The sequence below is a fragment of the Rhipicephalus microplus genome, chromosome 3 (assembly GCF_043290135.1).
Source record: "Rhipicephalus microplus isolate Deutch F79 chromosome 3, USDA_Rmic, whole genome shotgun sequence".
NCBI lineage: Eukaryota > Metazoa > Arthropoda > Arachnida > Ixodida > Ixodidae > Rhipicephalus > Rhipicephalus microplus.
The window spans coordinates 16,760,779-16,778,351 of record NC_134702.1 but is presented as its reverse complement, the minus strand read 5'-3'; the positions used below and the strand labels follow the sequence as shown (position 1 = coordinate 16,778,351).

At 47.1% G+C, this 17,573-nt stretch overlaps 1 protein-coding gene and 1 pseudogene across 2 annotated transcripts in view; both read left to right on the top strand.

Moving 5' to 3' along the window:
* Nucleotides 1–212: 212 nt before the first annotated feature.
* Nucleotides 213–2,863, top strand: LOC142803610 (maternal embryonic leucine zipper kinase pseudogene; annotated as a pseudogene).
* A 951-nt stretch (nt 2,864–3,814) lies between these two features.
* Nucleotides 3,815–17,573, top strand: part of LOC142802738 (scoloptoxin SSD14-like) — a 25,802-nt gene continuing 12,043 nt past the window's right edge. The window contains exons 1-10 of one of the 2 annotated variants that reach the window (XM_075887761.1): nt 3,815–4,123; nt 4,750–4,950; nt 6,110–6,235; nt 6,849–6,946; nt 8,825–9,011; nt 9,903–10,051; nt 11,422–11,575; nt 13,445–13,510; nt 15,197–15,269; nt 17,024–17,214. In XM_075887761.1, coding sequence (XP_075743876.1) covers nt 4,760–4,950; nt 6,110–6,235; nt 6,849–6,946; nt 8,825–9,011; nt 9,903–10,051; nt 11,422–11,575; nt 13,445–13,510; nt 15,197–15,269; nt 17,024–17,214 — 1,235 coding nt within the window. In that variant the 5' untranslated portion in view covers nt 3,815–4,123; nt 4,750–4,759. Of the gene's footprint in view, nt 4,124–4,675; nt 4,951–6,109; nt 6,236–6,848; nt 6,947–8,824; nt 9,012–9,902; nt 10,052–11,421; nt 11,576–13,444; nt 13,511–15,196; nt 15,270–17,023; nt 17,215–17,573 lie in introns of those variants that run through there. The other variant, XM_075887762.1, reaches the window with a different exon arrangement.

The following is a 17,573-nucleotide window of genomic DNA, read 5'->3' as shown; positions in this document are numbered from 1 at the left end:
GGACTCGGCGACGTGATGAAAAAGCAGTTGAGTAATACGTCGTATGATGATGATTATGATGATGATGATGGTGGTGATGGCGGTGGTGGTGGTGGTGGCGGCGGCGGCACCGATTCTCAGAGGGAGATGGGCCAAAAATCTGGTGGCAGAATGTTTAAGGTAGAGGCGTACGCAGCTCAACAGAACTAAAAACTTTGATTCTCAAAATAAAACACCTAATAAATGAAAGAGCTGGAAGGGCAAGTAGTCAGACTATTAGCTGGAATTTATTACGTCACACTATCACGCGCGAAGTGGATGAAGAACACGAGCTGGCGCATTAAGTTGCTTGTTTTATTATCTCCAAGAGCCGGTCGTCCAACCTTGTTATCTTTCATTATGCTGTGACAGCCAGTCGTTCGCGAAAACGAGTTCTTTCGAACGAGCGCAGTTTGTTTTCTACCGTCGTGAAGCAATGGAACCGTTCGAGGACGAATTGAACGGGCAGTACACATTGCTCGAGACCATCGGTTCCGGTGCCTTTGCAAAGGTAAAGCTCGCCATTCACCTCCTGACGGGCGAGAAAGTCGCGATCAAGATAATTCATAAATATTCCGTCGAAATGGACTTGCGTCGCGTCAGTCTGGAGATAGACGCGCTGAAGGGCCTCGCCCACCGACACATCTGCAGGCTGTACCAAGTGATCGAGACGAGTTACAGGATATACCTCGTCCTCGAGTACTGTCCCGGTGGCGAACTCTTCGACTACATCGTGCAACGGAAGAGGCTGAACGAAGACGAGGCGAGACACTTCTTCCGACAGATCGTGTCCGCCGTGGCTTACGCCCATCGACGTGGATACGCGCACAGGGATTTGAAACCCGAGAACTTGCTTCTGGACTCGAACGGCAACGTGAAGCTGGGCGACTTCGGACTGTGCGCAAAGTCCAGGACAGGAATGACCACCTACCTGAGAACATGCTGCGGTAGCCCCGAGTACGCCGCACCCGAGCTCCTCGCTGGCGAAAAGTACGCAGGATTCAACGCTGACATCTGGAGCATGGGAGTCCTGCTGTACGTGCTTGTGTGTGGGCGCCTTCCTTTCAGCGCCGATAATATGGCCGTCCTTTTCAGGATCATTCAACAGGGCAAGTACAACTGCCCCGAGTATCTGTCTGACAGATGCGCAAGCCTGTTATCCCGGATGATGACTACCACTCCCGACAGGCGAATCACAATGGCACAGCTCGTCGCCCACCCGTGGCTCGTCGAAGGCTACGGGAGTCCTGTAAGCGTCGAGGGCACTGGTTCGAAGTCTCTTCTAGATGATGAAGTAGTCGCAGAAATGGCTGCTGCCTGTGGTCGTCCCAAACACTCCGTGGCTGCTGACATTAACCGGCGAATGTGTGACTGCGTGGCCGCTACGTATCATTTACTCGTCGATAGAAAGAAACGAGGGGAGACCGTTCGGCTTTTGCTTCCGCTACAGCCTCCTCGAGAAATGACGCCTAGCGTAAGCCCATACAGACGTGTATTCAAACGACCCGCAGGCAGGTTTTTCCGCAGCCCACCGTTGTGCAACATGATGGAACGGTGTCTAGAACCACTCACGTTGTTCAAGGAGAATGTCATCGGGATTCGCGCCCGCCTCCAGTCGCGAACGTCTAAGGAGCTGCAAGAAGGTAACTTTGAGTTACCAGGCGGTGACAAGAACGCCACCATCCAGTCGGACCACCCGGGGCCTGCTCGGACGGCACACGCTGACACGAAGGGCACACTGGTACAGTTGGAGGGCGAGGATGAGCCTCTCAGTGTCAACCCTTCTATAGCCTCCGAGAGTCCGGATAAGATGGAGGGCGCCAATGTGCAACAAAGTCTGTCTGCTGCCGGCGACAAGACTGTTCGATCATCGCCACCGCGTATCGTCAGCTCAGCCAAGTACGTGTGTAGCTTCATAGAAAACGGACTCTACCGAACGCGCCTGATGCTGACGTCTCGCCAGAAGTGGCTATCCGGATCGCTCCATAACGGGCCTAGGAAGGTTGAGGTGATGCGAAGCGTCACCAGCGTGCCATCGACGCTGACTCCCGACGAAGTACTCGACTGCTTGCGAGATGCGCTGCTGCGAATAGGAATCGTATGCAAGCAAGAGCGGCACACTCTTTGGGGTAAAGTGCTGGACGACCGAGGCAAGGCTCAACTGACCTTCGAGCTCGAGATCGTGGAGTTGCCGCAGCCCGGTCTATTTGGAATCAGTCGGAAGCGTATGAACGGCAACTCATGGCAATACAAGCGCGTCTGCGAAGAAGTGCTGAAGATAAGCACCGCGCTTCTGTAGCACCCGCGCAGTCACGTCTTCAGGGAACAGTGCTGCTTCAACTCTCCGATCGACTTTTTAAATAAAGTGCCCTGGAGATAATCGTTTCGGTGGACTCCTGAGAACCTCGGTATGTCTTTCTTTTGCTGAGAACCGATACTTGTTCAGAACAGTCGGCACAATGCTTAATAGTGCCATGCAGTTTCCGAGAGGAAAAAAAGCAGAACAGTTTACAACTGATGTCGTGCCTAATGAGAAAACCTGCGTGACAAGAATCTATATCATAATCTGGGCAAGCAAATAAAGTCGGCCACCAATATTCTAGCACCAAGTAGCCGTAGCTTCAATGCTAGTGCTGGCTTGGTTATTGATAATATCGGCTAGCGTTGGCTAATTTTACCTAATGTTGGCAAAAGTAAGATGTAGACATGTATATGTCGTGCATCAATACGTACCATGTGAAGGTTTCTTATTCGAATGTTCCTGTACAGAATTTTTTTAGATGCGGAGCATCTAATACTCGAGGCTTGACGTGCGGCGCCGTCCGCAAGCTTCCTCCTCCTTCTTCCACCATCTGTGCATCCCTTCCTCCTCTACACACCGCGCGCGCTTCACTCCTCCACCATCTGTGCACCCTTCCTCCTCTACACACCGCGTGCGCTTCTCCTCTTCACGAACATTCGCTAGCTGTATAATGTAGCGCGCATGCGCCGTTACGCTTCGAGAACATCGGCAGCTGAAGCGCGCGCATGCACCGTCGCGCTTCGAGAACATCGGCAGCTGACGCGCGCGCATGCGCCGTTGCGCTTCTCCCCCTTCTCGAACATTCGACAGCTGACAGTGCATGCGCCGTCGCGCTGTATATATACTCAAGGTCGGCGCTCGCTCGCTCAGTTGCCGCTCGTCGGTTGGTTTGTACGGCGCGTCGACGTCCAAGGTCGCGGTGAAATGAATTCCAACGAATCCACAAACACAATGATCGACGTCCCTTCGACCAGCGCCGCCCTTTCGCATACGTGTATACGTGTTCACTCATTTAGCACCCCCTCCTACAACCACGTTAACCAATTTAGCCATCGACCCAAGTAAGTCGCAATTTAACACCCCATTTCACAACCACGTTAACCAATTTAGCCATCGACCCAAGAAAGTCGCACTTTAACACCCCGTTAACCAATTATATGCTCCGCATCCTCCTCAGTGTTTCCCCGAGGGAAGCTGCGGGCAATTTTTTTTAAATTTCAGGTGTTTACAGGTTTGACGAGCTCAACCAGGAGAGGAACTATAGGGGCGTCTCTCATTCCTTCCTTTTTAATTAAAAGAAGCTTTTTGGAGAAAGTTCTAGTAACTGTATATTGCAGCATATATTTCTATTTGGTTGGTTGGACCCAAGCGAAGTGGCTCAATCCACCATGGCGGACCGGCCACGAATTGCGCGGCAGTGGGATTTTTTTTTTGTGGGGAGAGAGGCCTTAAATTTTTTCAGATGAATGAAAAGCTTAGTTGTGCTAACGGACTAATATGAATTGTTATAGAAAAAACAAATATAAAAATTAAAAACAAGATAATTATAACAGTAATGTTTCTCCTTGATTCAAAGACAGCATTGTCGTCTTCGTTGTCATCATCATTGTGCCTTTCATGAGACGAGCAAGAAGAATCTCGGAACTCTTGGCGGATGCACTGTTCCGCCGTCCACGTTCTTCAAGAGTTCCTCAAGCAACTTTCCCCACGGCGTCGTCAGCCAGGAGCGTCGCTGAGCAACTGCCAGTCTGCGAGGACCTAGGTTGATGCGCCGAGACGAAGCAAGGGAAGCGCCAAAAGAAGGTGAGGCCAGCATGCATTAGGGACTTTTGAAAGAGGAGTCCTCTCCATCCGGATTTTTCTGGAGTCCCTCGGCAGTTCATAACCGGCGTGCCTACGGTTTGTTGTACGTGAGAGTTTACTGAGCCTTGGCCTCTACTCAAAATAATCGTTTTTTTTTTCATGTAGCATCCATAGCCCAACCCGAGAAAAAGAACAAAACAACGATTGTAAGTGCCCAGCGAAGGCAGATTGGTTACTAATATATATAATGCTAGGATTCAGATATATTAGGAATGCTGAATAAAACAACAATATTGCGTTATTGTGGCTATTCCCGATGTTACGATTGTGTCATTTTATTGGGGATGTCAAAAGGGACTTTGTGTACTTCTGTACTTTGTCTGAGTAAAAATAAGATTCAATTCGTAAGCAAGGTCCATTCGAGGTGAAGAATGTGGTGACAGTGAAACATGCATGCAACTGGACAAAGGATGTATTGCAATGACACTGTGAGAAAACAAAGGTAATCTGTAAACCTTCCAGCGCGTTTCCAGTGGCAGTGTGTTAGGCTTTTAATTCAGCCTGAAACTCAAATAAATAGAATTCGTATATGACGGTGTGACTTCTATCTAACGGTTTTCTTTCAGCTTCGCGTCCATGGCCATAAAAGCGGGATGGCACTGTCTGTTCATCTTCGTCTTCCTCGTCCTCGTGATCGTGAGCACGATGTCGGCGTCGTTCTTCAGCTTCGAGTACACAAAGCCCTTGGTGGACTTTCCGAGCACTACTTGGGAGTACAAGGACTGGGCCATCGTTGGAGACTCCGATCACTGTGTCGCCGTAGCCAAGTGAGTGCGGCGCCTACGTTTGTAGCCGTTGTATGGAGCTTAACGTCCGAAATCAACTTAGGCTACAAGAGACGCTGTAGGGCAGTGCTCCTCCCGGTAGTTTCGATCTCTTGAGGTTCTTTAGCATGCACTGCATTCGCGTCCTAGTCAAATTCAAGAAGAAGAAGTTGACATGGGCCGGGCACGCATTGCGTAAGCAGGATAATCGCTATAATCGCTGGAGATTAGGCGTCACTCACTGGTTTTCTAAAAAAGGCAAACGTGCGAGAGAAATGAAGAAAGTTAGCTGGGATGATGCAATGAAGACCTTGGTGGTTACAACATGGCGACAACAAGCACAGGACCGGCACAGGCGATTGCAATGGTATCCTCCGCTTCTGAGCGGTATGCTTGCCGCCAAAATCGACTTGAGGCGCAAAGCTCGCGCAGTCCTCTATGCATTCGCCTGAAGGCCTGACCACAGGTACTTGTCGCAGTGCGTAAGCTCGTTGCTTTTTGACGCGGCTCCACACCCTTTCTCTTGGAGGAAAGAGGTCGCAGGGCTACGTGAAGGTCGCGCCCTCTCTATATATAAGGTGGGGGCGCGGCGCCGCGTCAGAAAGCAACGCACTGACGCGCTTTGACGGGTCTTTGTGGTCAGGCCTTAAGACGACTCCAACCAAAAGACCACCTTCTTTTTTCTTCTCAGTCGATATACTGATATCCCCCCACCCCGTCCGAAAGCCCTTCTACACCTAGCGTGACTTTGCACTGCTTCCAGGATCGAAGGCAATGAGAGCTTTCTACACTTCACCTGGTACTGCACTACCTCCATTCCGGACTGCCTTTGACCAAGCGACGATGCCATGTATGAATGGCTTAGTGACGTCACATATTTTGGCGCTTTATGGTATCACAGTGACGTCATGCGGGGATGTCATCGCGTGATTTTTGCACCGTTCGTGCTCCTTTTCTACCTGAGCAAGCGATGGTGCCACGTAATGACGTCATCGTGTGATGTCACGTACTCAAATTATGACGTCACATAACGACGTCACAGTTTTTTGTTATTTTCGACGCTAGGATGAGGCCATATGGCGCGGGCATCACGTTTTCTTGCATCGCTCGTGTGTCCTTTGGTCTACTCGCGATTCGTGACAGCGCGTTACGTAACATGCAGGGACATATTATGGGAACAAAAAGGCAGCATCGGCGACGCCGCTGTGGCAGCCCTCGCCTGTATGGCCGTATTGCTGCCGCACCGATGTGGACTTGGCGGCGGATTGCTGGCCCTCTTCTACGAAGAGTGAGTCACCGGACACACCGGAATCGTTTCTAAAAAATCGTATTTCATATACTTCTTCCCTTATCTATCATCGAGAATAGACGTGACATTTGCAGAAAGGAAGGTATCAGAGTCGATCGTGGCGCCAATAGCCAGCCCCGAGAGTGTTGTGGTTCGACTGCTAACCCGAATGTCGCGACATCCAATCCCGGCCGCATTTTAATGCAGGCAAAATATTAGAGCTCCGTGTGCTTAAACTGATTCTTGAAGTGCATGTTAACCAAATTTCTGGAGCTCTCCACTGCACCGTCCCTCGTAATCTCATTCATTGCTTTAGGACGTAGAAGCTGAACAATTATCATTATAATATTTTTCAACCAGACACAGCTTCCAACACTAGGCTTCCCGCTCACCCATTCAGCTTTACCGCCGTGCTCTCCCTCTCCGGGCTGGCTTCGATCTCGCAGCTGGACTAGAAAGTACGGACGAGCAGAGATTTACCTCGGCTTTAAGCAAGTCCGCTGTTAAACCATGATCGCTACAAACTAATGCAGCTATACATTATGTGCACGTTGAAAATTGCACAGCACACGCATATTCTACGAAACAGGCATCATCTTATCGTTCGTTGTAGGTCAACACGCAAGGTCTCAGCTCTGGAAGCCCTGGGTGCAGAACCTTATAGGAGCAACGCGTCGTGGTTCCAAGCGAACACGACACTGACAAGCTACGGTAGGTGTATACATATTGACAACCTACGTGAACGCTATAAATTGGGTTATTTCGAATGTGCACCGAAAGATTAAAAAAGCGCCGGGTTTTCCCAGTTGGTACGTGTCATAACTACTTTTTTTTGACATGGTGACATCGTTTGCATAACTTACAAAAAAAACTTTGCTGCGGTGTATACGATACATGATTACCTGCGTGTTTCGCTGCAAATCCCGCCGGCTTTCTTTCGTGTATAGCGTCGCATTCTCAGCGCAGCTTAAAGGGGCCCTCTAACACTTTTCACGACTTTATAGTTTTACATGATTTTTGAGCTGGTTGCGTACACAACGGCTTAAGAGATAAGTGCCGCAAGAACGGCAGTGTTAGGGCCAAGCAGTGCAATGTTATTCAGCGTATATATCAAAATACAAAGAAATGGATGCTTACCGTCAACTCGATAATCGCGGGCTCACCTTATACCGTGTTTCCTTCGCCTTGTCACGTCGGAAGGCTGTCCAATGAAATGAACTGAAAGCCGTATACCGTACAGGAAGTTCGCATGACATATTGCCTGTTATGTCCAGCGTATTACGGACGCCATTGCGATTGTAACAAACAATGTTACAACTAGCCAGTTCGCGAACGGTTCTATAATGTTTTGTAGCTTTACTGACCTTTCTTTTTGCAATGAGGTATACATATCAACGCTCTTAGACTTTTTTCCCTTCTAGTTTCTTCAAATAATGGCACCCGGTGCGTCGCCTGTGCGTTTCCTCCAGCACATGGTGTTCGGTGCATTTTTTGACCAGCTTTGCAGTTTTCAAGCTGAAAAAGTCGGAGGGCTTTATTCTCTGTCGCTTTGAGTGAAAAATCATGCTATTAGAATAAAAAAAACCAATACTTATCTCTATTTTGATGCAATATGGCGACAACATTTAACATTACATTTATCCAATCATACGTCGGCAACCTTCCGGCATAATTTCCGCTCTCAGCAGTTCTGGCGAGCGCCACTACGAGTTATGCAGTCGGCACCAACGTTTTTTTTTGTTATTTTTCCTTGGCAAAACAATGGTAAAGTGCCACGCCAATTTGATATTAACAACCACTCAATAAGCTGTGTAGTCTGATGCCACAATCAAGCTGTTTGAATTGCCTGCAGCTGTGTTTGCTCTTGAAATATGTAAGTGTGCAAAAGAGCATGCTCGTGTCACGGCGTATGTCGTTGAGAACAACGCATCGAGAAAAGGGTCGCAAGTTAGTTACGCCGCAGTGCACGAGTGTTCGCGAAGAAGCATAAAAAAAATTCAAAGGGGCTGCTGTCATGAGATAGTGTGTGCCTGCCGGTGGTGTCCGTAACAGCTATCGCAATGAAATGTGGTTCCAATCTGCGTACTTTCCGTGGCAGCCCAGTATTCTACGACAGAACAGTGCCGGTACTGTGCGTGCGAAAGCCTATGCAAGCGACATATCAGCAAGGAACCGCGTTGACGAACGTAATTTAGCGTGGTAGAAGAATAAAATAACAATCGGGTGTCGCAGAATGCGGATTGTGTAACCAGGCGTCACACAGTATGAAGTGCGTAACGACTGGGTCGTTGAATGCTTACATCCAACTACAAATACTTAGCCATACCTCTTCATCGTCATCAACCACCAGATCCATTAATGAAGTATATCGGATACCTTGAAAGCGTGGTTATAATGGTAGCCGCAAAAAAGTTTGCAACGGGTTCTAGAAGTTCCGCTCTTTCAGCTCTCTCTGCGAATGTGCTGCGCTTTCCGCGCAGGCCTGGCGTTCGTTCTCAATACATCAATTGTGACACGCATGATACACGGTTATTACGGATCCAGTTTTGGCTTGATGTAGTGGCTGATTGTTACATGACGAATATGCAGGTCGCTTGGCAACCATCACGCCCGGAGCCCTAGCAGGCTTGTTCGCGCTGCACAAAAAGCTGGGCAGACTGCACTGGAGTAGAGTTTTGAAACCCGCCATTACCATGGTTCAGAGAAACGTCTTAGTCGGGCCGCGTGTCTCCGAAGCGATACGGAGGAACGAAGAGCGAATAGGATCTCTTCACAGGTATGCTGCGGCTTTCGGCTGCTGATTTTCTTGTATTGCGATATGAGATGTGCGAGAATGTGAAAGAAAAAAAAAAACACTTGATGGGCTTCTGTCTTTGGCGTCGCAGTGCCGTCATGTGTGCCGTCACACACACACACACACACACACACACACACACACACACGCGCGCGAGCGCGCGCATGCACGCACGCACGCACGTATATATATATATATATATATATATATATATATATATATATATATATATATATATATATATATATATATATATATATATATATATATATATATATATATATATATATATATATATATATATATATATATATATATATATATATATATATATATATATATATATATATATATATATATATATATATATATATATATATATATATATATGTGTGTGTGTGTGTGTGTGTGTGTGTGATCAGTAGAATGTACGCAACATATATGAATGTGTTGTGGACTATACAGTTGTGTCTTCCTTATCATGCCAGCACCTGCTGAATGACAAAGACGCGTGAAGAGAGATCACGTTGTGATTTGATTACGTTAGCCCATCGGCTCTGGTGCTGGAAGTTCAAAGTGAGATGCTGCCGCGGAATATTTGGCTTCAATTTTCTGTAAAGCCGGTTGTTGGAGGGCTGAGCTGCCTTCGCCCATCGTCGAAAGGTATCGGGCAGCATATATTTATCAGTGTGCCCTCCTATCTGTGTAAATTGGTTGACGCGTTTAACTATACGGACACTTCTATCGAAAGTTTTAGTTGTCACCGGTTGTGAAGTGCTGAATGGTTTCGCTTTTATCGACGATTCATTTTTATCTCTCTAGGTACAGTATAGCTATACAAAATGGCTACATCTATAGGCTTTTTTTTTTCAGTCGCATGTTCTTGAAGGACTATACCGGCCTGTACATCAGGGCCAATCAGCGCCTTTACAAATTGCTGACGGACGTGGCTAGTGAAGGCTGGAAGTCCTTCTACACGGGAAAGCACGCCAAGCGGCTGGAGGACGACATAACGCGAGACTGTAAGTGTACTGTATACCTTTAAGACAATCGGGAGTCCTTCCCCTACAGGAAAAAAGGAGGACAAGCGATGCTTGGCGTGTGCGTACCTTACGTGCTACTTCTATTTCTTCGTTTGCTTCTTTCTCGTTCTTTCTTTCTGTTTTTATTTTTAACCCCTTTCGAACGTTTAGCGCCAACAAATATTATTATAATTGTTTCTATCACCGGACGAATAGAAACGGCTGGTTGATGAAGGGGGGGGGGGGGGGGGGGGACTTTTTGAGGGTACACTAACGCAGCTGGCATCGTGCTTAATTACTTACGTTGCGGTGCTAGGGCCCGAACGTGAGGTCATGTGCTGGTGGTTCGGCAACAATGAGATGTGGCAAGGTTAAATCACAACTAACCTTAGTGAAACAACAGATTGCCTTATCAGAAACGGCTAATCGCCCACAACCCCACGATAGAGATAGCGCCAACCTTTGGAAAACGGCCCATCAGCGCACCCAACTCCAGCGATTTTTTTACCATGTCAGGGTAATGGTGCTTGTACGTTCCCAACACACTCTCGTCAAGCTTACCGAACTCTCAGCGAATTCCAAAATAATTTTTAATTAGCACAAAACCGCAATGCCGGAGCCGGAACTCAAACGAGAGCGCTTCTACGTATGACGTAATACTTTGCCATAACCATGGACTTCGAGATTGCGAATCTCGGAGGCCATTTCAAAACCTACCTGGTTGCGCATAACGCCGCCAGATAGCCCTACTTGCCCAAGCCGTCCAAGTTCATGCCTTCGGTGATCGGCTAAAAAATTTACGCTGTTAAGGTGAACATGTGGCGAAATGTGTGCGGCCCACAACGCAGTACCACTGGCCGCCCATGACAAGCCCACCGACACTGAAAAGGAAATCGCACATTAAACCATGGAAGCGCCGGCCTAGCCCACACAATCCGCCGCAGATAAGCAGGCGCTGCAGTGGCACATCAGTTCCGTCATTTCCGCGTTGCAAAAATCAACGTCACACAAACAACGTCGTCATTAATTCTGGCAAGCGAGGGGAGAGATTGGGGGCAAGCTATGAAATTCATTTGAAAAAGGATCTGTGAAACTTTCAAACCGGCAATTTGGCACGAATGACGCAAACGTGCAAATGAACGTACCCAGTGATTTTCATCGAGATCTGTTGACCCCAAAAAACCGTCGGAGTTGGCTTTAAATAAATGTAACCAGTGCACTACAGAAGGCATCATTTCTGAAGCCTTACTGCGTCGAGTTGCACACTGCAGTACGTACGTGTCATGCATTAATCGACTTTCCCTCTGCTATTCATCTCAGATGCGAAGTGAGTTAATTAGTGCTCGTCCACTGCGCACTTCCCATCGCAGTGGGCTGGCTGGCAGTTGGTGACTTGGAACGCTACGAGCCACACTGGATAGAGCCGATTGCGTTGAGAATGCACACTGACAAAATCCTCTATGCCGTTCCCATCCCTGGTGGCGGAGCTCTGTTGGGGCCCATCCTCGACTTGGTCAATGTCACGTAAGTGAATCGGGCATTCCAGGTCGCTATGTAAGGTCGCTAGACTCTCAGAACTTCGACGCTATAGTTCGCCCTGATTACGGGGCAAGTCGTAGGACCTAGCCACTGAAGCAACCAGTAAGATAGAAGTTTCAAAATAAGTACAAGTTGCAGCACACTACAAATAACAGCGCAGAAAGAGAGAGAGAGACAGGATGGGGTAAAGGAAAGCAAGCCAATAGGACGAGCGCTCATCATCATCGAAACTATTGTTGAGGGGAGGGGGGTCAGCGCTCGTCCTGCACGCCTTTTTTTTTCTTTGTCCCATTATATTTTGTTCTTTTATTGTCACTGCCGTTACTATTATAGTCACGCTTATCAGTGTCTCCGCTGTACATTGAAAAAATTACTAGCAGGTGTATTTGATCTTTCGGGTCCCTGTGAAAGATCGCTCTATAATAAACAGATTTGAGCTGCTATACTTTTTTTTTTTCGCGGGGTAGCTCTTATAGCTCTGTAGGCGCTTGTCGCATTTCTTGGACTTTGAATTTTTTTGGCATATATGTTTTTTTTCTTTTTTTAGTGACTATCACGTTCGCCAATAGCGCGTTGGTCGATGACGCCGCGTACTTTATTGCTAGTCAAACATTCGTCGGAGAAATCAACACGTAACGTTAATCGTGCTCTGGTAAATGTGCATTCAACCGAATAAGCAGGAGACAGTGTTATAAAGCATAATAAAGTACGCACAGCGCGAACTCAACACGGGGAAACTAAAGAAGAGACGCAGACAAGCGAGACACTGAAAACCAATTAGCCCAAAGTTTCACTGCACTAAGTATCAAAGCAATGTGTTTTATTCAGAGTTACGCATATTTTAGCTAAATAGAACATTCTGAAGTGATAGTTTCAACTGTTATTCACATCGCAGTGACTATTCATCATAATTAAAAATACCTTTCAAGAATGGGAATTGACTTTCTGCTTTCTTAGGGCTTCTTCCCGAAAGTTGCGCCACGTTTCTGGGCTTGTTTTGTTATGATTATTGGCTTGTTATCTGGGTAGCATCTGGACACTCTGGGTACTCTCTTACATAGACAACAACCTGTGGTGGTTTCTGGGTCTGCTGTGTGTATACCACAAACTTCAGGGACGAGAGAATGCGACAGAAAAGTGATATGTGTCCCCTTCTCTTGCCTCTCGTCTCTGATGTTTGTGACATATAGCAGTCCATTGGAGTACCAACTGTCACTTAACCTTGCTATTTATTTATTCATGTACCCTAAAGGCCCGAGGGCATTGCATAGGGTGGAGGGTAATAGTATACATATATAGAAACTTACACGAACAATAAAGTAATAAAATGTGTGAAAAAGTAAATAACAACGTATAAATAATGTACAAAATCGAAGAAAATCAATTATGAAGACAAAACTACACTAAAACGGAAAGCGTAACAAAAAAACAAGCGAGGTTGAACATTTATATGCTAAACAATGCTGATCATAGTCAAATAAGCGAGTTATACAGCGTGCTAAAAAACTGTTATATAAGCACATGTACATCTGGGTCGATTGCATTAGGTCATTCAAACACCAAGATGAAGCTTTAATTTGTGAGTTAATTCTTCGTGGTTTTTTATACAGACAATATCGTTGGGAAATTGATTCCAATTATTAACAGCAAGAAGTAATGGTGAATGGAAAAACGGGTTTGTTCGGGCAAATAAAGGTTCAGCTGTTCACATCGCAGTGACTATTTATGATAATTAAAAATAGGTTTTGAGAATGGGAACTCACTTTTTGCTTTCTTGGACATGTTGAGTGTCTGGAACATTTGTTTTTAATATTGACCCGGAATATGTTATTCAAACGTCGTCTCTATTTGCAGTCACGGAAAGTTGAGGTTTCGAGCTGCCAAGAGCGTCGCACGTACACCTATACAGACGCTGCACAGGTAAGCCGTTCCGAGCTCTGTTCTGTGCACGGTGGCTTGCTTCGATCTACAAGGCTTTCTTCAATATTTCACCCGCCGTGGTTGTCTAGTGGTTGTGCTGCTCGACTGCTGACCCGCAGGTCTCGGGATCGAATCCCGGTGGCAGCGGCTGCATTTTCGATGGAGGCGAAAATGCTGCAGGCCCATGTGCTTTGATTTACGTGCTCGTTAAATTTGTGGAACCCTTCAGTACAGTGCCTTTCGTGAGCATATTGTGATTTTGGGACGTGATATATCATCAATTATTTTTATTAATAGTATTATTATTTATGAATTTATTGGATAGTGGCTGTGGTTTCACAAATCGTATTGTATGCTTTACGGACAAATTTTGTGCACACCTAAATGCACTGATTGTGTTCACATAGGGTCCTTCCGCGATCAGAGATAACGTGAATATAAGAAAAGAAATGTATGAACCTGACAATTTTCGAAACACGCGCAGTGTATAAAGCTTTGTACGAAATAAGGGCAATCTTTATCAGTGGTCCCTTTCTTCGTTAGACGCAAAGGAATCCAGAAAACTATTGAGCGAAGGGAACCATAAGTAATATGAATCATTTCATTGTTAACTGTCAAGTAATAGTTAGATATCAATAGAAATTAAGAAAAACAAAATATTGCGATTTCCGTCTGTGGAATCAGTACCTATATACAGGTATCGTGCATACGGAAAAACTTAAGTCGACGGAGAGGCGACTTTCGCCGTAGCTTAATTGTTAAACCACTTTAGTTCACTTTAATGTGTTTCATAATTGTTACTCTTCATATAAACTTAAATAGACAATAATTAATGTCCCCTTTGTTCACCTAATTCTACTGGATCTATTTCATTGTATCCTGCAGCATTGTTTTTGGAAAAGGTTCTGCAACTCTTGCCCGCCTGCCACCGCAGTGGTGTTGAGGCGGTCAGAGCATCTGCCTCCAAAGCGAGAGTCGTGGTTTCGATTCCCAGTTTAACCGGGCACCTATTCGCTAATCTAAAGAAGATAGAGATACCACGTCATGGCACTCGGGTGTCCTAGGTATTCGTATATGTCGAAAAGGCGTCCCCTAAGTAACGCTGCCCTCTTTTATTCCCCTTTCTATCCATCTCACTGACACCGGGCCTTGCCTCCCTTATCTGTGACACAAATAGGCCTCTTTCAAATCCACAACCCCCAATTAAACGGCTTCCAATCACTCTGGCGATACTCCGCGGTGGTCTAGTTGTTACAGTGCTTTAGTTCTGCGTTTACAAAACGTGTTCGGCGAGTTCGAGTACTTCGTATTCAATTATGGGAGACCAGTGAGCCGCCCTGACACAAAATGCAACCCTGGTCGCGACGGTTGCGATACGATCGATGGAGGCAAATGGATAGAGAACCGCGGGCTGTGATTCAGGTGCATGTTAAAGAACTCAGGTGATCGAAATTTTCGGAATCCCGCACCGATGTGTTCCTCATGACCATATCGCTATTTTGAAACGTAAAACCCCATGAGTGGTATTATTATGCTTGTTCTGGCGTGCGGCTATACGTTTGGCTCGGTAAAGCTTTTTCAGGCTCCAATTTAGAGCTACTCGGCTTTTTTTTTTTTTTTTTGCCCGAGTACCACTGCGTGGCATGCGCGACATTCATGCGTTTGGTTCTATCACTTGTTCATCAGGTTGACGGAGTTGCTGAAGTTCACCTATGCGCAGAAGTCCAGTCTCGGCGACATACTGGCAATCAGAACAAGAGTAAGTGTCTACGGTCACATAATTGGTTCATGCGTATGCAACAACGCGTATATGGGCTTCCGAAAGGGAACACGGCTTCTCCGAGGAACGAAGTGGCTCTTGTTCTCTATGTCATCTCAACGTGAAGTAAGCGAGGAAAGCATAGCTCGTGCGTCTGTTGCGATATCACGCACGTGCAGGCAGGCAGGCAGGCAAAGAACTTTATTTGATCCGGAAACGACGCTCACTCCCCCTTGGGGAGCGACATCGGCGGGTCGCACCCACGACTTGACGGGGAGACGCATCTCCTCGGCCATGTCATGGGCTCTCTGGATAACCCGTAGATGGTCTTCCTTCTCGTTACATGTGAGAAGAGATCACCAGACTTCCTGCGTTTAGAGAGGGCAGGACATTGCCAGGGCAGGACATTGCCACACCATGCGTTGCAAAGTGCAACGCGGGTTATCACAGTGAAAGCAACCTGGCTGTATAGCGTCCGTTTATTTAAAGCACGTCAGGGGAGAAACGTATGCCTCAGTCTGCAGTTGACGGAACGTGATAGACTCAGCTGTGTTGCGGGAAGGAAAACCTCCACCGTTACGTTTGATAGTGCTTACAAATTTCTTGAAAAGTTTGGAGTGGATTTCGCTAATACCAAAGCGTGTCTTCTGCCTCCGAGTGGTTCATCCTGGCGTGGAATGTTAGACCTCGTGCCCGAGAGTGCGCCGACTCGTTGGCATTGAGGATGATGCTGACAGTCGTGATCACGCCCGTTTTTTTTTTTTTTTTCGAAATTCGCAGTTGCTGTTCTAGCCACGCAGCCCCACCTTCCCCTCTCTTAACACTGGAGCTCTTTAATGCTCCTTCACCCGACGGGCGAAACAGTGCCTCTCTGCTTGAGAAGTCATCATCGGCAGGCCATCTCACGCGGGGTGATGTTATCGGGTGCGACTCCCGTGTGCCGGAGATGGCTGCCTCATTTCAACTCCGTTTCGGCCGCGTTCGCCTACAGTGCTCGCACGCCTTAAGTACAAGAAGAAGAAGAAGAACGAAAGTTTATTTTGAGGGAAGAGGCAGAAAAGGAGTGCTCAGGCGCATGTTGGTTGGGCCCCCAAGTACAGGGCTCCACTGGCTTGCTCCGCTCGCCTAACGTGACTGAGAAGGCGCTAACTGCACCTCTGGGACCGAGCTGGCAAGTTGTGCCTCCCACTGCTGCGAACTTCTTATAGCTAGGGCGTACACTTGAAATAAAACAGGTCATGTGTTGCTCTACTCAGTTCTGGCTTGCCACGCATAAGATGACTGCACGTTAACTCACTTGTGACACACACGACTCTCGAAATGAATGAAGTAAAATGACCCCCTATAAAAGTTGACGAGCCTCTTCAAAAGAGTCACATACATGGAAAGCCAGAACTGTCCAAAAAAGTGTTTTTTAGAGTTTAAAATGAACATACATTGCTTGAGATGCTGTTAGAAGCTATGACTTAATACGAAACTTGACGGCGACGGCGAAACTCCCCTTGAGTGTCTATGTGAATAGAAAGCATTTGAAATTCGATGTGTCGGTTGTTCTCAAGACTTAACAAAGAACGAGGACGTTCAAATGAAAACGTCAAAGTTTTCGCGCTCACGGTCTGCGTTTCTGCTCGTCTGTTTTCCCTGCTATTGCGCCAGTATGAAGTCTCGGTGTATCTGTTCAATCGAACGCTGTTGCTCGGCATCGCAAAATGGCGGTGCGAAGTCACACGAAGTGGGGTTCCCACGATTCGCAGGAACAGCACAGCTACGCCGTGCAGGTGCTGCGCTCCTTCTACGGAGCCTACGACCCGAAGGCTGCTCTCAAGACTTACGCCCAGTACAACGCGAGCGCCAGCATCGACTACGACGACGGCGGTGGCGCGCATCTGGCCCTGCGAGATAGAAAAGGCAACGCGCTGTCCGTTGTTATGAGCCTCAACTCGGAGTGAGTGTGTATTGCTATACGTCAGTCAGTCAGTCAGTCAGTCAGTCAGTCAGTCAGTCAGTCAGTCAGTCAGTCAGTCAGTCAGTCAGTCAGTCAGTCAGTCAGTCAGTCAGTCAGTCAGTCAGTCAGTCAGTCAGTCAGTCAGTCAGTCAGTCAGTCAGTCAGTCAGTCAGTCAGTCAGTCAGTCAGTCAGTCAGTCAGTCAGTCAGTCAGTCAGTCAGTCAGTCAGTCAGTCAGTCAGTCAGTCAGTCAGTCAGTCAGTCAGTCAGTCAGTCAGTCAGTCAGTCAGTCAGTCAGTCAGTCAGTCAGTCAGTCAGTCAGTCAGTCAGTCAGTCAGTCAGTCAGTCAGTCAGTCAGTC